General features: G+C 53.5%; 1 protein-coding gene across 7 annotated transcripts in view; it reads left to right on the top strand.

Moving 5' to 3' along the window:
• The first annotated feature begins 3,512 nt into the window (after positions 1-3,512).
• The window catches only part of CREB3L1 (cAMP responsive element binding protein 3 like 1), a 43,302-nt gene continuing 26,339 nt past the window's right edge, over positions 3,513-20,475 (top strand). For 3 of the 7 annotated variants that reach the window (XM_003641390.6, XM_015287236.4, XM_004941610.5), the window contains exon 1: positions 3,513-3,814. In XM_003641390.6, the coding sequence (XP_003641438.3) occupies positions 3,707-3,814 (108 nt within the window). In that variant the 5' untranslated portion in view covers positions 3,513-3,706. Of the gene's footprint in view, positions 3,815-9,500; positions 9,703-9,740; positions 9,837-20,475 lie in introns of those variants that run through there. The other 4 variants (XM_046942526.1, XM_025151145.3, XM_046942527.1 and 1 more) reach the window with 4 other exon arrangements.

Raw genomic sequence — 20,475 nt, 5'->3', positions numbered from 1 at the left:
GCCGACCATAACAAGCGATAGAGAGAGAGAGGCACGTTCCAGGTCCCCCGCGCAGGCCGTCGCCAAATGAGTCAGAGGCACCGCAGGCTGTAATCAGCCCACCTGACGTCAAAGCGCTCCATCAGAGAAAACTGCCGCCTGGAAATGTCAACATGCCCAAGTGGAAAGGCCAGGAGGTAAATCTCTTCCTGTGCTCGCTCACCGAGAGGGAAGGAACAATTAAAATTCGGTCCCCAGATGAATCCTAACAGCAATCAGACTGAAGGCTTCCCGTCTCCTCTCATCCTGCCGTTAGCTGTGTGGGGACGGAGCCTTGCAGCCTAAAGGACCTTCCTGATGCAAGCCCCAGGTCCTGTGGGAATGAGGTGCCACCTCCAGCAGCAGGAGCGGGCTCCGGGTTCCCTGCTGGGAGCCGCTCCACGTGCTCACCCTCGTGCCACCAGCAGTGGCCATGGGGCTCGCCTGAGGAGGATGGGAGGAAGGAAGGAGGGAAGGAAGGAAGGGATGTAAACCACAGCACTTCAGACTAGGGCGGCTTGCCAGCTCCTCCGGAGCGCTCCCCGAGCCTGGCAGCCAGTGCTGTGAGGTTCTGATCTTCCCAAATTGCTTAACACTTCTCCCCCTTTTATTTTAGTGCTAAGTGGAAGCATTTTGCTTTGGTGGTCGATCCTGGCGACGCGCCCCAGACATTACGCCGGGCGCACTTTTGCTCCGGGAGATAAGCCTGTAATGAAGGCTTCCTCCGCTGTGTCCTTCATTCCCTGTTTGTGAAAGTCTGTAATTACCACTGAGGGGCGAGGCAGACAGGACTGAAACAATGTCATTTGAACTGGAGTGAGATGTGCCTGAATTGCTGGGTTGTGCTTTTCTCCTCCGTGGGCTGCTCCCGGATCTGGAGCTCACTGTTAACCCCTGGCGGGGCGGAGATGCCACCCCTGCTCCCAGCACAGCCCTGCTGCTCACTGCTACTGGGGCCTGTCCTGTTCCGCACAGCCGTGGTGTGAGCACCCATGGCCATTCATGTGCCCCAACTGCCTCCTGTTTCCTGTCCCCAGGCCCTGACCTCCCAGTCCCCACCTGCTGCTCCTGGCTCAGATGGCAGTTTGGGATCTCTCCAGGGGCCTCAGGTTCACCCCAGGAAGGATAACTACAGCACCAAGCTCTGCAGCATCCCTGTCATTCCCTGCACAGCGCCGGGGTGCTCACTAAAACCACAGCATTCACGGATCCCTATCGTATGCGAACGCACAATTAGTAAGCTCTTCATCTTCCCCTGCGCTTCCTCTCAACAGGGTCACAGACACCCATTCCCTGCTGCAGATGACTGCTCTGGGTGTGATTCCCAGCAGCAGCAGCAGTGTGCGGGTGCCTGGCTAGGGCTGGGAGCAGCTGCAGGATACAGTACTGGGATCCACTGCTGGAAGGGAACCCAAATAGAGCCGGATCTCCAGGCCGAGGTGGGGCTGTGGGACAGAGGGCAAGGAGCGGCTCCAGCACCCATGAATCCTTCCTCAACTGTTGCCTCTTGCTAGAAGGTGACTTTTCCAGACTCCACCTCCTGCCACCAGTTTTTCACAGGTTTTAAATTGTTCCCACAGAAACTAAATGAAGAAATCACAGCCTGAGCACTGGGTCTGTAGCTTCTGTGTCCTGCAGGGCTGCCTGTGACTGCTGTGCCTCGTCCTGGATGGGATCAGGTTCTGTTCCCGTCCTCACCATGCACTCTGTGAGAACACCAGCCAGAACCCCCTCCTGCAGCAAAGCTCTGTGCATGCAGCAAAGCAAAAACCACTGACACATACGGTTTGCCCCACGTTCCTCAGAAATGCTCATCTGTGAATTTGTGGAATCTCCTGGTTCACTCTGGGGGAAGAAACAGCTTTGGCTTTGCAGGCTGTGAAGTGCCCGCATCGCAGCAAGGCAAGGAGCTCAGGGGAGCAGATGCTTTTGTTTTGGGAACTGGGTTGATCATTCTCTTATCAGCAGTGATAAGGCTATCTTGGTCATCCACGTGCATCCGCAGCACCAAATGCCTTACAGCCAGGAAGGCTTATCTGCTGTTGGTTTGAAACTCTATCAGTCAAAGCGCACCCAGTTGCTGCTTCAGTTTCCTGCTGCAATCAGATTGCAACTAAATCTAAGCATAAAATCAGAGGCAACGGGGCTGAAAAGGAGTCTGAGCCACTGCATGGTGCCACCTCTACCCTGGCCTGCCTCTGGATCAGCCCCACCTATGGCTAAGAGGCAGCTGTAGATGTGCTCATAAAGGGTGCTCTGATAAGGGATGCACTGGTGCATCCCAGCACCTCATCCCTCCTCGGGGATGTTTTCCTGTGACCTGACCTGAAGTTTTCTTGGTGAGGAGCTAGCCTGCTATCGTTTTTCCCCACAGTATGGCAATGGAGACATAATGGTGGTCATCCTGCAGCTGCCTGCATGCCTCAAAGATGTTGGCACGCGCTCTTCTCCTTAGACCACAGCAGCCTGATGCCTCTGCCATTTGAGGAGAGCCTGCCCACATTTGCTCAGTTGACACATAGTGGAGACAGAGGTGATATCCGTGTTCAGCTCAGGACAGGAGGTGGGAGCATCCCCCTCAAAGCCTTACTGCAGCAAATGGCCCTCGTGGGAGAGCTCCCAATGTCCATTCTGTGTAGATGGTTTCCAAACACCATTCCTCTTTCACATACATAAGAATATGTACTGTGGGATGAGCAGCACAGCCCCATCCTGGCTGAACTTACGTCTTTGACCCCTTTCACCCAGAGGCTCTTCACACTTGACTGAAACATAAGGTAAAAATAAATGCAATTGAAAGAGCCCATTGTGTGCGCGAGCATAAAGGCCGTTGTGTGCGGGAGCAGCATGCGGCCAATGCTACAAGGAGCAGCCAAGGTGTGCCCAGGGCTGTGCTGGGATGCATGGGGACACAGAGCCTGTGACGGCCGTGTGTGGGAAGCACCGGGGCCTGGACAGGCCTGTGTGTCTGCATCGTGGCCTTTCTCCATGGGTCTCTACCAGCAGCACAGCACTGCTGCCTGACTTCGTCCTCCACACACCCACAGCCAAGAAGTGGTGGGACCCATCTTGTGGAGCCACGGAAGCAGGGGCAGATCAATGAAAGATTGAGGCTTCTTCTGCGCGATCATCCTAAGTGGTTTTTCCTGAATATTGGTTGGAGTAAGGATCACAGAGGATGGGGATCCATAATCCCATTTATCCGAAGCCACATAATCTTCCTGAAGCTCTTTAATGGTGCCCGGCTCCTTAGTTACCGTGCGGCCGGCAGAGCCGGGCCCACCTGGGACACCGCGCCGCGCCGCGCCGCCCCCAGCGGCTCTCGGACCCCTCTCCGCGGGTCTGCCCGGAGCGAAGGAAGGGGAGCGCTGCCCGCCGCCGCCGCCGCGCTGCCTTAAGGGGTGTGGGCCCGCGAAGTCCCGCCCGCGGTTCCCCAGCACGGGGCGGGGGCGTGCCGCTGCCGGCCGCCGGCGCTGCCCGCCCGGCCCCAGCGCAGCGGGGCACTGACAGCTGCCCCGAGCGGGCACCGGCGCGGCGCTCCCCGGCGCTCCCCTGCCCGCGGGCGGCCCGCTCCCACCCGGCCCCGCCGCCCCATCCATGGACCGCCGCCGCCGGTCGTTGGGCGGCGGGACCGTGCCGCCGCTGTGAGCCCGGCCGGGGAGCGGCGGAGCCCCGCGCCGCGGGCACCATGGACAGTATCCTGGAGCCCTTCGCCGCCGAGCGGCTCTTCCCCCCCGCCGGCCCCGGCTTCCTCGACCTGGGCGACTTCAGCGAGGCGGATTTCCTCAGCAATGTGGTAAGGGGCGCCGCCCGACCGCGGCCAGCCCGGGGTGCCCGCCCCGAGAGCCCGCTGCCGGCCCTCGGCTCTCGTTCGGCTTTCTTTTTTTCCGCCTTATTTGCCCTGACGGCGCGCTCAGGCCTCGGGAAGAGGCGTGCGGGGCGGGGCGGTGGGAGCGCGGCCGGTGGGGCTCGGCTCGGTCAGCGCTGGAGCGCGGCGGGGCAACGGAACACGGGGCTGCGAGCCCCCCGCGGCCGGACAGCGGGACAAGGGGTTCCCCCTCCCGTCTGCTCCCAACTTCTTGGGCAGAGCGGCGTCGGGGAGACAAAGCGCCCCCGTCCCGGCGTTAGGGCTGGGATGGTTTGCTTTAGAGAGCAGGGCGAGAGGAAGAGTGACTTAGGAGGAAGAGCTGCTGCCAGTCCCAAGGAACCAAAGGGGCATTGTTCACCTCTAAGGAAGCTGCCCGGCCTCCCCACGGAGCCCTGCGAGCCCCGAACCCAGCAGCTCCCTCCCTTGCTGCTCTGCCTGAGCAACGGGAGCTGTGCTATTCCCGTGAGCTCCTCCTGCAAATCTGCTGCCCCTCTGCCCTGGGGCAGGAGAGGAAGGGCCCCAGTGCTCGGGTGGTCGGGTGAGATGGGGAGCATCCTCCCTTGTTCCAGCTCTGAGTATTCCCGAGGACATCCCAACGGGGGATGCCAGCACCACAGCACCGCTGCAGGAGGCGGGGAGGGGAGGGCTGTAGCCCTTGGGTAACTCCACTTCTGCCCTGCTGCACATAAGATAGCCAAAGCCTTTTGCTCCGACTCCGACGTGGAGAAGAAAGTATAGATGCAGAATTTGCATAGATGTGAAGTGCAGCGCGCTTGGGGTGTGGAGACGCAGTGGGTCTGGGAAAGAGATTACTCAGGCAGCCCCGTCTCCCAGGGGCCTCACCAGCTCCTACTGCAAGGCAGTGCCGTGCCTGGGAGCGGCAGCAGTGGAGCCATGCGAGGCCCTGTCTGCTCCGAGTGGTCAGAGCTTCATGCTTCTCCTATTTGCTGTGCACCCCTTGTGGGTGCAGCTGTGCTGAACCTGGAGTGCTTTGTGCCAGGACCGCTTATTCTCTTACCTCCGTGATAAAACTCTGTCTTGGCACCAGTCCTTTGACCTCTGTGCAACACAGGCTGCAAGCAGAAGGCAGGAAAACCCTTACCCGTAGAGATGGTCCCTCCTTGTAGTTCAAACACAACTTCTGCCTGCAAACAGAGCATGAGAAAAAGAAGTCTTTGTGTAAGAGTGCCATCTGGTGCCACCTGCCAGGACAGTGTGCTTACGGTGTGCCGTGACCACGGGCAGGCAGCAGTCAGGGCGGCAGCTCTGCCGTTGCTGTCCTCAGCTCGCAGTTAGAAAAAGGAGCGCTGTGTGGGTCTCTCCCCTGCTGCCAGCACCACTAACTTCTGCTGGAGTGCAAGAGTCCGGCGGATGCCTTCCCTTCCCAGATAAGCAGAGGAGATTCCGTAGCTGCTTCCCACCTACTGAATCTGTAGCTGATATGTGCACCAGAACGTAGTGCATCAGCCTCTTTGTTCCCCTTCTGCATCACAACATGGGAGGAAGGAATACACTTGTTTTCCTGCTAAGTCCAGCAAACCTCCCAGGATCTGGAGATGTGCTGAGTTCTTTTCACACAGAACTGTGCCGAGCATCACCGTGCACAATAGCTCGCAGAGTTGCCAGTGCCTCTGCTTCGTAGATGGGCAAACTTTTCCAGATATTGTTCAGCAAGTATTTTTCTTAGAAGAGCCAGGAATTTTGGCCACAGAATGCCTGTGTGAGGCTTGTTCTGGGGATGATTCCTTCTGTTCAGAACAGAAGCAGAAAGAAAGGATGAGTGATGCTCGGTGCAGAGGCTGTGCTCCTTGGCACATGGATTACATGGCTCTGAACCACTCGCTTTTGTTGAGCCCTCGCACTCCTCATAAGTCATCTCATTTCTTTAGAAATGGTTCTCTGGGTTGTTCTTCTGAAGTTGTGACTGTAGTAAGGACAGAAGTAAGGAAGGAGTAAGGACAGTACCTCTGTAGATGTGTCCTCGAAGAATTCTGAGTGCTTGAAACAGAGAACAAAGTGTGAACTAGGGGGGCTGGCATTCAGAGGAACCCAGGCAGGTTGTAGGGCTGGCTCAGCAGGAGCTTCAGGACATGCAGCAAAGCAATACTGACTGCTGCTCCAGGGGTGGACCGGCTCCTGCGCTGGGACAGGCTGGCATTCACTGGCTGAGGAGGGAAGAAGTGCGGGGGGTCCTGGGTGGCCCTGGGCCAGCAGAGTGCATAGGGGGCTGCTAGCTACAGCAGGAGTGCAGCAGTACGGACAGAGGGGAGCTCAGGCACAGATGTGGGGCTGCAGTGGGACCCAGCAGCAACTTGCTGGCCCTGTGAGGAGCTCGCTGAGAAGGTGGAGCCAGGCTCTTTACATAAGTGCATGGCAGAGCTCGTAAATCAGAACAGGGAAGGTTTAGACTGAGTATAAGGAAACAATTTATCACTGTGAGGACACAGGAGAGGAAGAGGCTGCCCAGAGGTGTGGTGGAATCTCCAGCCCTGGAGGTTTCCAAGACCTGTCTGGACAAAGCAACCCGCTCTACATTTAGCGTTGGCCCCGTTCCGAGGAGGGGGTTGAATTAGAATTGTCCTGAGCTCCCTCCCAACCTGTGTGACGTTGTGATTATGTGATGGTTTGGTTTGGAAAATCCTAAGGAGAATGGTGTCTGCTTCATACATGGGGGGGGACATCTCCAAAGGACAATAAATGTTGGTTTTTTAACTTTACCTGGCTAACCAGACTCACATACAATAACTGCTGCCTACACTATCAGCCTCTGCTTGCTCAAGAGGCTGCCTCCTGCTCTTGAACTGAGAGAACTTTATTAATCCTTTTCCACCAGACAGGACCTGCCATAAATGAGGCTCATCTGTCACGCAGTGTTTGCTTATCAATGCCACCTGTCCGTCCCCTGTCCAGTCCAGCATTTCTGGTTGTTCCTGCTGGGACCCATCCATTCATTTACGGTCTTATGGCCACACTCACAGAGCTCTTACTGTTTCAGCTCTTACTGAGGTTGTGCAACTCTTCAAAAGGTTATCTTCTGAGTCAGATCCACCACTGTGTTCCACTGGGTTTGGGACACTGGAGGCACAATGAAGCCAGAACAAATCAGCAGAATGGGAGGCACTTGTTTCTTTTAACCTAGCACCCCAGTCCGTTTGTTTCTTCCTTATGTTGCTATGTTTTATGGTGAAAGATACCCTCAAAGATGACTTTGCAGGTTGGCTGTTCATGTAAACAGAGCTCCATTTTGATTCTGTGCTTTTCAAAGTATATTCCGTGTCTCCTTCTGAAAGGGAGGCATCAAGGCACGGCATCGAGGCAAAAATATCACCTGCATGTTAGTTGAGGTCTCAACTGTTAGAAGTTGCAAAATGGCAGTTCAGGCTGTCTCAGTAGCATTCACCCAGCTGCTCTGGGGAATGCACAGTAACGTGCTCCTTCACTGTGCGATCAGAGGTTGCTGGGCAAGCTGACAGGTGTACCTGCTGGGAGAAGAGCCACTTGTCCCTCTGGGTTGCTCCTTGAGTGCACACTGGGTTTTGTGCCTACTGTCTACTCTTTTCTGCAGTATTGTCACAGCCCGCAGAAAGGAAGGAAGCAGCAGGATTGTAGGTAGCAAGCGGGATGAGAGCAGTGCTGTGCAACTCAAAAGTGGACCATAATTTGGAAATAAACCCAGGCTGTTCACCAGGAATGACTGTCACTCTTGGGAGGACCCTTCTGTTCCTCTTATGTCTGCTACAGGCACTTCAATAGGACTTAAGTGGTGCTTAGTGTTGGACTGATCTTTGGCCTGAGTGAGTTTCACGCTGTGTGAGCTCCCTCCCACCACCTCAGCACACAGTGAGGACGGAGAGCTCAGCAGATGCGGTCATCCATCTCTCACTCCTTCCTGTTGCTAGCGAAGGGAACTTGCTGCAACAGAGGCTGGGCCTCTGGGACTGATGTAGTTCTGCATAGGAACACATGCAGAACTCATGTTGGCCCTCCGTTCCCTGCACATGGTAAGATTTGGTCAAGATTTGGCCGACAAGCCAAGTACAGGGCAAGGCAGGACTTTTTTCTTTAAGTTTTGCTTGGAACATGCTGGTCAGAGTTTCCTGTGGGATCTGGAGCACAGATACAGAGAGACCTGGCTGTGCTATCAGACCTGGCCTGATGGAAATGAATCTCAAAGTAATCATTCCCAGATTTTCCTTATTTCGTTAGTTTCTTTGGGAACTGTCTCACACTTCCCCCACTTCATGCCCTTGCTGCTCCTCACTGTCATGCAGTTGGATGTACACCCTGCAGGAGTGCTCGCAGCAGGGTGAAACCACCATTGGACACAACCATACACAGGCTTCTGAACCTGCAGCACTATCACCACAGTCATCACCAGGGAATGTATGTCCATTCTAGTGACAAAGAGAGTGAGAGGTTTGAACTTCCTTTGGAAGACCAGGTGAATACTGCCTCCACAAAGACTGGGGGAATCATCTGTGTGTCCTTCCGTGCCAGAAAGAAACTGAGAGACATTTGAGATCCTCTTCCAGAAGAAAACATGTTTATCTGTAGGACAGCTGGCAGCACATGCTGGGGATCCACGGGCCAGAACATTCATCTCTGCCAAAGTGGGAGAAGCCTTTAACTGAACAGCAAGGCCAGAGCTAGGAGAGACCTAGCGCAGAGCTGGACTGCAGGAGGTGTGTATCCACAACAGGGGTAATCCATGGGGACAGAGCTGCCATCCTGGTGGGGAAAAGCAGAAAGGGCTTTGGAGAAGTGCTTGCAGAGCAAACAAAGGGAGTGCTGGCAGGGGGTGGGAGCACATCTGTGCTTACTGTGCTTCCGCTTAGGGATGGTGTCAGTGACACCAGCTGGGAGGTGCTGATCCAGTCATAGCTCCAGCCATGCCCCCCCCCCCCAGTGATCCTGGTCCCCACAGGCATTAGGCAGTCATTCAGATTCCAGTTTTGGAGATGAGGAAATCGAGACTCAGTCTGTATGGACCAGACTCTAGAAAGCCTCTGAGATAAGCCTCTGGCTCATTGGATCTCCTTCTGGAACCAGCACACCTGTCTAAGCACGGCTGGATTTAACTGGGGTGACTGGAGGACATCTCTCAGTGATGCCTGCCCCCTACCACTCTTCAAGAGCACAGCAAAGTGGAGAGGGGCCAGGCTTGTGGCCACATAAGAGGAAAAAAGAGGTTTTTCTGAAGCAGCTTCTTAAAGGGCAATATTGGAAAGAGTGACTTCATAGCCACCAGTGCAGTCCCACTACTCAAAATGTGGCCAGTTGACACCTTTCCGGTGTTCTCCACTGTTTCTTTAGAGGAAGTCCCAGCCCTGGGCTCACTCTGTTTTTTCTCAGCACTGCCCTTTAAGACTAGCATTTAGTTAGCATTTAGTATATTACTTATTTTAACAAATTATCAGTGTTAAAGGAAGGGAAGGGAAACATTCCACTGTCTGAAGCTGTCTCTGTGGTGGCCACATGGTAGGTTCTCTTCTCATAGCCACATGGTTAGGATTGTGTTTGGTATGAAGATGTGATTCCTGAGACAGACTTGTACTGCTCATGTTAGGGAAGGGATGAGTCAACCTGCTGACGTTCTCGTGCCCCTTGCCCTCTTGCGAACAGTGCACTGCAGCAAACCAAATAGGTCACAGAAGTCAGTTGGTGATCTCCTCGCTGCAGTTAGAGGGGAATGGATAGAACTGAGGGGTGAAGTGGACCCTTACAGCTCAACTAAGAAATGCCCAGCAGCTTGGCAGTAGGTGCTTGCGTGGAGCTCTTCCCTTCCTTTTTCCTTCCTTCAAAGCCCAACCTGTGCTGTGAGTAGCTCCCTGTTTCCTTGGGTTGGTTTCTGCAGGTTTGCATTGCTTCTCAGAGCAGAAACAGTGGGAAGTGTGTGAAGAGCCAAGGGCAAGGCTGGAGCAGCAGGGAGCTGCAGGTAGCATGCTGAAAGGTAGGCTCTATCTGTCCACATCAGCCGTGCAATGCTTACACCTGTCTGACTCTCAGCTGCTCAAGAAAACTATTTTTTCTTCTGCTTTCCTGAAGGGTCACATCCTTTAAGGTTTTCCTTCTCTTAAGTCCCCTCGGCATACTTGAACACCCCAGCCCTTCCCCTCTAACCCACCCCTTTTTGGCTCCTTTATCCACCTTTTCTTCTGTATCTCTGCATCTCTCCTGTTATTCCTTTTTCTTAAATCTCTCCAGGGCTGTCTGCCTTTGGAGCTGCACTGGTCAGTGTCCAAGTGCTGCTTGACATGAATCTTGTCGTGTTATTCAGCCAGAACAAGGTCTCCTGAAGGCTGTAACTGCACATATCCATGTGCTCTTTCACACCTTCCTTTCTGTTGCACATCCTATTTTATCTTCTCACTTTCTAGGACTGCAGAAATTCTTTGGACAGGATGGAAGCAACGTGCATGGCTATTCTCACTGAAACTAGTATGTAATTTAAACCAGCGCTGGATTTAGTAGCGTCTTTAGGGATCTAAGGTGATGCTTTATATGAGGTAATTCATTGCAATCGCCGTCCAGCCTGTTTCAGAGGAAACTCACCCTTGACTACCTCAGCAGAGTTGCTTTTGGCTTCTTCACACTGTGACTTTGTCTTGATCAGGGAAAATGTTTGTTTAGGTTGGTCAGGCTGACCCAAGTTAGCGAAACCTGCTCCAAACTCCGTTATCAGTTTTCCCAGAATAGCTACGAAGTAACATGTTCACTCAGCTAGCTGTGTCAGGAGTTCCCATGAAACAAGAATATCAGGTCCCCCCGGGGAGAAATCTGGCAGCCCAAGTTGGAGGAGAAATACAGTTTGGGCCAGCTACCAAATATGTTACGCAGGAGGGAGCTGGATGCAACACGCACTTTGGGCACTGGTGGTTGGATTGTCTGCATCCCCCCTGCAGGTGAGCTTCCTCAACCCAGTGCCCAGAGGAATTTCCTCATGCTGCACTTTCCTGCCCCGCTGTCACAGGGCCACCAACTTCTTCTCGGGGTGCCAAGTCCAGGAGGGAGCACTACTGCCCAAGGACACGTGTGGGACTCTACCCTGTGAACTTGTTAACTGCTGCATGCCAGGGTAGCTTAATGCTAAGTGAGTGCCCTTGCTTGGTGGCAGTCGAAGGAAGGAGATAGACAGGTGCTTTTGGCTGAGCCTGCTGCTGCCCCAGGGAGGGACTGCAAGCCAGGCAGCCTGGGGAGGAGGAAACTAGCGCTGACATTTGTTAAAGCTGTTGATGGAAGGTTTCTTTCAAAGCCTTTTCAGTCTCTCGATCTGAGAGCTCTTTGCCCAGGAGTGCTGGAAATCTGGCTCTTCTTTCCAAGCAAATGTGCAGACTCTGAGTTGATGAGGTGCCGCTGAGCCACAAATAGTGAATTGCCAATCGAATGATGCTGGATTTGTTCTTTTTTTTTTTTTTTTCCTTGCAGATAGTGGTGCAGTGAGTGGGACATGAGGTTGTCAGGAATGGGAGAGTGTTAGTCCCAGCTCTGCCAGTTGCTTCACGCGTGATCTTTAGGCTGTTATTTGTTGCAATGTAGCTTCTTCTGCCTAGAAAGTAAGACACTCCCTTACTGCTGCTAGCACAGTGCAGTGCCATCAGCAGGTGACACAAACTGACAAGCTGGACCGTGATGGGAAGCTGCTAGTAGATACCTGCCAGGAAAGGTCTGTGGGAGCTATTGCTTTGCTTCCCCAGTCAGTCCCTTTGAGTTTGCAGCTAGTGGTATTTGCAACATTTTCAGTTTGGCAGCTCTCAGCTGTCCTTCGCCCTTTTCCTTTTCATTTCCCCTATGGACTGTGCACGGCTGATTTTGACCTCAGATACTTCAGGTTAATCCAGAGTAATCTTTCTGTGTCAGTGTGGATGACTAAGTTAGTCAGCATCAGGATTAAACTGAAGTACTTGGCCCATGCTGTTGCTGGCCTGGCCTCTTTGGGCCATATTGAAAACCAAACAGTTTGTGCTTTATAAATCCAGTGAATGGGCTGTACTCACAGTTCATCCTCCACTGAACAACTAGATCCTGGCTCAGCTGCAAAACCCAACTTCCCCCTGGGGTTGGTGCAGCTTTCTGGGAGTGCCCTGTTACAGCCCTGCCTGGAGCTGCAGCTTGTCAGGACTGTGCTGAGTCCCCAGACTCCCAGTAGGTGGGTGGTGGTCTGTTTCTAAGGAGGTGACCAAATGAGAGCATCAGAGTGCCTTAGCTTTATCAGTCCACCAGCAGGGCACTGAAGACCCATGGCAGTCTCTCTTGATCCCTCCTGCTGCTCAGTGCACAGTTCTGTGCTTTCCCTTTCTCCTTTTCCCAACACTAAGTCTGCCTGAGGTGCCTAAAGCTGGGATCACCCTTGCTCACTTGGAAGAGTGATGCAAAAGGTTGTTCTCCTGTTCTCCGATGCCTCTCTGACTCTTCAGGATTTGTAAAAGATACTTGGCAGCAGCCCAGCCACTGGATTAGCATTAAATAACGAGCAAATGGCCTGCAGCCCTTTTCAGACCTGGCAAAGAGCACACCTTTAATCCTTTCCTCACATTTCTTCTAGCCCTGTTGTTATCACACTGGTAGACAGCCGAGGAGCAGATGCTGGCCTGGTCAGCTCTGAGGACAGAGCAGAGGGTGCTGCAGTTGCTTCTTTGTCACTAATTAGTAGCAGGGTGGCAGCTACTGGCTGTGAGCTGTGACAGCTGCCCCCGCCAGTGCAGTCTGTAGCGGCTGCATGCAGTTGGAGCATGCAGCAGTAGAGTGGCAGCAATGCTTGTTGCTTAGGATTGCTATGTGTGCCAGGCTCCAGGGGAGTGTGGGGAGGTCGCCCAGCAGCCCAGGTATCTGTAGGTACAGAGACCGTGTCCTGAGCAGTGCTCATCCTCTGGTCTCAGATGCCCTTCTGACATTCAATGAAATTGGATTCTGTAGAGTTGCCAGAGCATTTATTTATTTATCCTGGGAAAGGGAGGAGGGGAAGAGGCCAGAAGGGATGGAGAATGGGGAAAGAGAGAGGAAAGAAAAAGAAAAGACAAGAGAGAGGTAGCTATGCAGTTAGCATTCCTGAGCCATCTGGGCCTGTTGGCATGGCCCCAGCTGGATGGGCTGGCAGGTTTATCCACAGCATGATGTAATATCCATCTCCCAGCATTTGATTATTCTTCTTGCTCTGGATGGCCTCATATCTGGATGGCAAGTCTGGAGCGGGCATTTTGATTTCCTGTTGCTATTTGTGGACTTTTCCTGGCCAATCCTCAAGAGCAGCTCGGGCAGTTTTCGTTCCTCCAGCTGAAAGAGTGATGCCACCCAGCTGGTATAGTGCAGAGGCCAGTCCCAGCCAGCCCGTCAGCTGGAGACAGACAGCCCTGCAGAGGGGTCCAGCTGTTCTTCACACTGTGCCACAGCTGGAGAGAAGGGGACACCCCTGCCTTTGTTCTTGGGCAGCTGCAGCTCAGCCCAGGAGTTGTCTCAGCCTTCAGCACTGGCAGGGAGTGGGCTGCAGGAGAGGCTATCAGGCCACCCCTTCCCAGCTGCTTGTTGGTTTCCCTGCTCTGCTTGGTCTTGCAGTGGGATGGGGGGGAAGGAGAATTTTATTTTGCCCAAGACTTATTCTTCCCTTTGCTTCATGAGAGCAAAAAGCAACAGATGATGTCAGTTCCTCTCCTCTGCCTTCACAAATGGAGTGATGCCCTAGTCCTGCATGGCAGGAAAGGGCTGTGATATGCAGAAGGTGAAGGTGAAACTTCTCTATTTAGAGTGCACCCATGCTGCCAGGAAACCTCAAGCCTAACTACGCGAGGGACCTGTTCAAAATACGCTGTTCTCTGCTCTGACTCAAGAGATGTGGGTAGCTGCATGATGAGCCATTAGGCAATAGCTGACAATTGCAGGCAGTATTCTTTCCCTCATGATGCCTCATCCTGCCCACATGCCTTATTTAGCTTTGTTTCTCCGGGGCCTTGGGGATGGAGAAGCTGAGCACAGTGACCCCAGGGGACAGAACTCTGTTCGATGGAGAATCCCACTGCCTGTCTCAGAAGCTGCCCTGGTTGCACCCGGAGGGAGCAGGGCTCTGCTCTCTGTCGTGCCCCAGGGACAGCCAAGGGCTGGGATGGACTCACTGGAACCGCAGCGCTGAGCTTTTCCACCCAACTCAGCTGTGCTGAGCGAGAGAGTAGCTGAAGAAAACGATGGCCTCTTTATAAACCAACTGGCAAAACTCTTGCATCTCTCCTGGGAGCAGGCCAGGGATTCTGAGTCACTGCTTGAGCTGGTTGCAGCCAAGGTATTCTTACCCAAGACATTAAGAGAGAGAGGAGAGATCCACCCAGGAATGCCAGCAGAAAGCAAAATAGTTATAACCATAATTAATAATAATATCATGATGAAAAGATTCAAAAATGCGCTGCCCTCTCCAAAAATAAAGTTTGAGGACAATTCAAATGCTGTGAAGAAAAGAGGAGAGGAAAGAGTTGAGGAAGGCCGCCAAAGCCTGCATGTCAGCTGCAATGCAAGGAGCCCTGTCCAGCTGGCCAGAGTTCAAAGAGCTCCTATTGTCCAACAGCATTTCCAAAACACCATTCAAAACTTTCAGAAAATGAACCCAAGATGCAGGGTGAGATTTATCACACAGTAAAGGCAATCCAGATGTGTGCACCCTTTCAGAGAGAGGAGATGTGAGGAAGGTGATGGAGGAGGGTGAGGGAAGAGGGTTGCATGAAGTCCGGTGCTGCGAGTATCAAGGCAGGAGTAGGGGCTGGGTGTGTCTGTGCTGGGATACATGCTGGGCGCTTGTGGAGGATTTCAGAGATATGGAGAACTCCATGCTTAGGGAAAGTCTCTTGGCACTGGGATTAAGGGACAGAAGGGTAAGATTTCACTGAAGCATTTTCTTTTTTGTTGCACATAGAATATTGTTGCACATGGATACTAAGAGCCTATTGTTGCTTCTGGTCCTGGATTATATATATTCATAATAAGGCCATATCTGAAGCCAAACCACTGTAGATTTTATCTTGGTTCTCTCACAGCCTTTGTTATTGCTTTGCAGTACAAGCCACCGTGGCAGTGCTGTAGCTTCTTTTGCTATAGGAAACACTCACTTCCACCTGTGCTTTGATTATGTTAAAATCTGGTAATTAATTATACTGGAAGACAGTTTCATCTTTGAATCTGCTGCTAACATGGACTTATACAGCTACAAACTGCTGACACCGAGTATCCAAATTCTCCTTTACTTGCAATGAGACCGGTGGTGCTTCTGCTGCCTGCAGAACAATCCGGTAGGGTGACTATATGTGTCACGCTCCATTGATTAAGGAGTGACTTGGTAGCTTTCAGGAGGACCTCTGGTAGTAAGGGCTTGTTCATCTAACAGCAAAAAGCCTGAGAAAACAATCTGTCTGAATGCTTAAGCTAGAGAGTCAGTGTTTTAAGTGACTCATCTGTTTAGTGAATGTAGTTAGCTTTAAGTTATGCTTTTTTTAGAAGGAGGTAGATTTCTCTGAAGCTTTTTGGCTTAGACTAGATGTTTCTTTCTATGAAGCTTAGTTACAGATGATGAGTTTGAAGCAGGAGGCATGAATATAGCTCCTGCACTCAGCTGTGTAAGGACCCACACTTGACTACCAGACTGCTTCTTTCAGGCTATAAAACCTGTGAAGTCTCTGATCAGCTCCTTGTGTCGCTCCAGACGTGTCCAGGGAACAGATTCCCAAATACACAAGTTTCTGTAGACTTCAGGACCGGAGTGCAGATGCCTGACCCAATCCCATACATGGGAGCTTTCGGACAGGTTTTCAGGGCACTATAGATTTACTGTCTTCAAAGGAACATGGTGCTTGTTCTTTCCAGAGGCTTCTGACTTTACTTGAGCGCTGCTCCCAGGCATCTTCAAGTTTCTACTTATTTTCACCAGCTACAGAGAACTCAGCTGCTAGGCCTTGTCATGGAGAAGTCCTGCTAGGAAAGGGCTGGCAGCGGCTGCCCTTCTCCTTCAGCCTTAATTTTCATCCTATGGCTGAAGCATCTGCATTGTCTCTAACCAGTCAGATCTCTAACCTTGTCTTCGGAACATAGAGCTCAGACCCCATGCTACATTATCCTCTGGGATGGTGTTAATGCGGGCTGCCCCAGTAGTGAGGAGTGGCCTGAGAGGCGTTACTGCCCTTCCTGGTGAAAGAAGGATTTCCCCATTCTTTGGAGATTCCTGTTCTGCGGCTCTACCTCTGAGGTGAAAATGATACCCTCAGCACTGAAGCTGAAGTTTAATTTCCTATCTGCTGCTCGGGGCACAGATTTTCCACTGGAATATTGGCAGCAGGTCAGAAATCTGCATTCCAAGCTGAATTGCTTTGAAAACAGCCCCAGTACCCAGAAGCAGGAACGTCTCCCATTCGTGCGCACACAGAGCAGAAGTCCCCTCTCCCAAGCTCCTCCAGCTCCAGGATGCCTGTGCATATCACATCCCCAGAGACAGCAAACACTGCAGCAGCCAGTGGGATCCCACTCAGCGTGCTGGTTGCAAAACCCAGCTCTTGCCCAGCTTTGCCACTAAGATCCCAGCTTTCTATTTCCCCTGATCAAAAATTTTGGATGAGCATTTCTCACAGAGCATCTGGTCTGGCTTACTTGCTCTATGATTGTCCTTTACAAAGACACGAGGAATGAAAGCCACCAGTAATGTTTGGTATTAGCTGAATGCCTCAGCTTTTGGACCTGAACAGAGTACTGCTATCTTCCTCTTCCAAGGCTTTTCTTTATGGTCCTACTGGGACCTGACAAGGGACAAAATGTGAGTTATCTCTGATTTTGTTCTCTGAGTACTGAAGTGAAACAGTTTCAATGAGTCAAATGAAGCTGATAGTAAAGATAATACAAATTCTTCCTCCTCCTGCTCCAGTTAACTCCCAAAGCAGATTTCCTCTGTCTCCCAGGGCACCTTTTCCCATTGCTCTGATTGCCTTTCTTAAAGATTCAGGAAAAGGCCCATAATAACATGATGGTGAAGAGCAGTGTAAGAGCAGAGATTTGCCGACTCTCTTGGCTCCAACCCAGTACTGGACAGGGCCAGAAGCTTTCAAGAAAGTTGGAAGAAATGGTGGAGTGATGTTTATTCAAGTTAATTTCAATTACAAAATAAACTTCCCCATTCCCCTGACTAGTGACTGGCTTGAGCAGTTGTACCTCTCCAACTTATTTTTAATTGCATTGTTCATTCGTGCTGTATTCTGTGTCTTTTGGGATACTGTGACCTCATCTTCCCCTCAGCACAGCAGTACAGTTTGGAATTGCACGGAGTAAAGTAGCATTTTCTTACACTTGCCCTGCTCGCTGCCTTTAATTGCACCACGTGTATCTGTCTGTCAGAACCATAGTGAGATACAAACAGGCACAGCCGTGTGATTGCTTTAGGGCCCTCCTGAACCTTGGGATTCCTCCTGGTGTCCTTCAGCAGCTCCATCCTTCCTGTGCAGACCTCCTGGACCTCCTGGAGAGCTGATGCTCTCTGTGCCTCTGTGACCAGGAAGGAATCCAGATGGAGCCTTACCATAGCGTGGCATAGCCTTACACACTGTATTTTTCCTATCTTGCTTCTTGCACGTTCTAGCCTTCTGTTTGCTATTTTTTTTGTGCATCAAGATTTTTTTCCTTACACTGTCCAGGCAGATCTGTCACACACAATTAAAAATGTGTGGGCTTTCTCATGATAATTTTGCCTCTAGGTTTGCAGAGCTGGGCCTGAGCTGCACTTCTAGGTAGTGCAGGGGTGCTGCATGCCAATGAGCTTGGCTGCCAAAACCCCAGTTGTGTGCTGGCTCTGCTGGCACTGAGAAGGGATGTGTGTTTGGGCTTTGCAAAGGGCAAAACTGGGTGGAAGATCGGGGTAATATTGCGGGGCCTCCTCAAAGACGATGGATTGTATTTTCACACCTAGCGAGGTAAAGTACACGTTAGCCCCCTTCTCCCCACACTACAGCAACTGGAAGACTGCTGGGCCCATCCCTGTGCAGTAGGGTATGTTTAGGTGCCTAGCGCACACTCAGCAGACACTGCCCATTCAACACCAATGGGTAAAGCTGTGGGCAGTCAGGCAATGGGGCAGAGGCAACAGCGCAGCTTCTTTCTCTCAGCACTGTCTCTCTGGGAAGGAGCCAAGAGGATCAGAGCCCAGACAGCCTGCCCAGGGCTACTGCTTTCCGGTGAAGAATGGCCCCATTTGAGTGCGGCCCACCTGCCACCTCAGTGGCTCGGAAATCCAGGCTGCTTGTCGTGGAGGAGGCAGGCATCCTTGGGTCTCAGGGCTCCAAAAAGCCCTCACTTTGTATTTACCTGACAGACTCCTAGAAATAGCACCCCACCTTCTGCCAAGTGAGCGTTAGGAGCAGCTGATGTAAACGCCTCATCCTGAGGGAGTTGTAGCCACTTCTGTGCGTGGTTTAAATCTTGCTCTAATTATTTTTCACCCGAGCCGGCTGCGAGCTGTAAGCCAAGGGAAATTTGGGCCGCTCGCAGCATTTGTACTGTACACGCAGCGCAAGCGAGCTGGAAGGCAGAGGCATTCCTCATATCTCCAGGGTGCTGCTGCTGGGAGGAGAGCTGCTCCCGTCTCTGCCGGCCGCGCAGTCCCGTGCAGCGAGCAAACCAGAGCTCGCTTCCCGCCGCGGGGCCGGCAGGGCCCACACAGCCGCGGGGCACATCACCCCCTCGGCGCGGCTCCGGGCGCCAACAGGGCCTCCTTGCGGGGCAGCGACTGGAAGATGCGAGGCTGCGCTTTCCCCCCCTTCGCCCCCTCATCCTAAGGTCGCTGCCGGGGTGCTCGGCGGGCCGCCCAGCGGCGGGCACCCCCTCACGACGGAGGGGCAGGGCAGGGCTGCCCTACGAGGCGAGGCGAGGCGAGGCGAAGCGAGGCGAGGCGCCGCGGGTCGCGGCGGGCCGCGGGCCTCTCCGTCCTAACCCTGCACTCCTCCCGCCCGCCTCGCCGCCGCCCGCTCCTGGCAGCCGCCACCCATTGGCCGCCGCCTCGGCAGCGCCGGCCAATGAGCTGCCGCCGCCGCCGGCCGTTGGAAGCGTGCGGCGGCGGCCGTTAACCGCCGGCGAGGCGGGCGCGGGGCTCGCCCCCCTGCACCTGCCGCCCCCTCGGCCGCTGGGCTCCCCTCGCGAGGCGGGGCGGAGCGGCGGGGAGGCGGCTGCGGGCACCCGGGGCTCGGGAGGACGTCGGCCGCCCGCGTCCCCGCTGCTCCCTCGCCTCGGGGCCCGGGGGAGCGCCTCGTGCTGGCGCAGCTCCCTGCATCGCCTTCTTCTGATTGTGCCTTGAGCCTCCGTCGTCTCTCCTAGGTCTTGTGGCGCCTAGCGCTGGAAATTGTAAATCCAGGCCCTTGGCACAGGCGTTCGGTGGAAGGAGGTTTCCACAAGGAGCTGCGCCGGGGCTCTGCCCGGCACCGGGCGCATGGCTGTGACTGCGCCTTCGCTCCAAGGGGCCGCGTGCCCTGCCGGGACGGAGCTGATGGCACGGCTGGGTCGAAGCGAAGCCGGTCCCCCGCCTCGCTTTCAGTGATGCAACCCTCCTCCCCCTCTCCTTTCTCTGCCGTTCCGCATCATTCTACAGAAGGCAATAAATTCTGGGCCCGATTCCAGATCCGGCTGAGCCAAGCCCTCTGCCGCTTGGAGGCTGGGTGTCAGGGAGGCGTCTGGTTAGCTGCACAGGCCGAGCCCGGGATGCTGAAAATCACCTTGGGCTCCCCGGCATCTGAGGAGGATGCGGGAGTACCGCTAGTGGGGCTGAGGTTGAGCAGATGGAGGGGAATAGTGCTGGAGTTTGCAGACGCTTCGGATTGAATTGCTTCAGCGTTGCCATGCAGAGATGCAGGAAGAGCGGGCAGAAAGACTGCCCAGGAAGAATGCGGGTCTGGGCAGAGCTCGAGGGGAAAAGCAGTGAGCTGCGGTCCACAATGGTCTTTGGTGTCCCCTCTCACCCATGTAGGTCAGGGTAGAAGGGCACCAGAGGGGCTGGAGAGAGCCAAGAGGTAGTGGATGATCACTTGTGCCCCATGGGGAGCAGTTGCACTGACTAGACGGTGAGATGAAGTGTGCACAGCAGCTGTCTGTCCCGCATGGACCCCGTTAATGCTGTCAAGACCTTCACTTTCATAAGCTCTAAAATTCACTGCATTTTAAAGCGAGCAGAAGGACTGTCTGGAGTGTATGGGCTCTTCTTTCCTGGAATGTAAAGGAAACCTCGGCTGTGAAGCTGGAGTGCAGGGGGCTTCATTCCTTAGTGAAAGCAGAGAAGGGAAATGCAGATGTCACAGCTGGGACAGGAGATTTATCTTGGCAAGCAAAGAGGAAAAATACTTTCAAAAAGAAAAGAGAAAAATCAGAAGATTCCCCTCCCCATCTGCTCTTCCTGCCAGCACGAGCAGAACCTCCAACCTGCAAAGGCCCTTAGTCTCCTGGGCCTGGGCTCCCACCCAGCTGGATTAGCCCCTTGCTGCTTTCTCCTTGGAGCCGGACCATCGTAGTGGGAGCAGGGAGGCTGTGAGAACTAAACCGATCCTAGAGGGAGATTGTTTCCAAACAGCTCCACTGGAGGTGGGGAGGGGAAAGTC

The sequence above is a fragment of the Gallus gallus genome, chromosome 5, assembly GCF_016699485.2.
Source record: "Gallus gallus isolate bGalGal1 chromosome 5, bGalGal1.mat.broiler.GRCg7b, whole genome shotgun sequence".
NCBI lineage: Eukaryota > Metazoa > Chordata > Aves > Galliformes > Phasianidae > Gallus > Gallus gallus.
The sequence above is the reverse complement of the archived record's forward strand: the minus strand, read 5'-3'. Positions and strand labels throughout refer to the sequence as shown.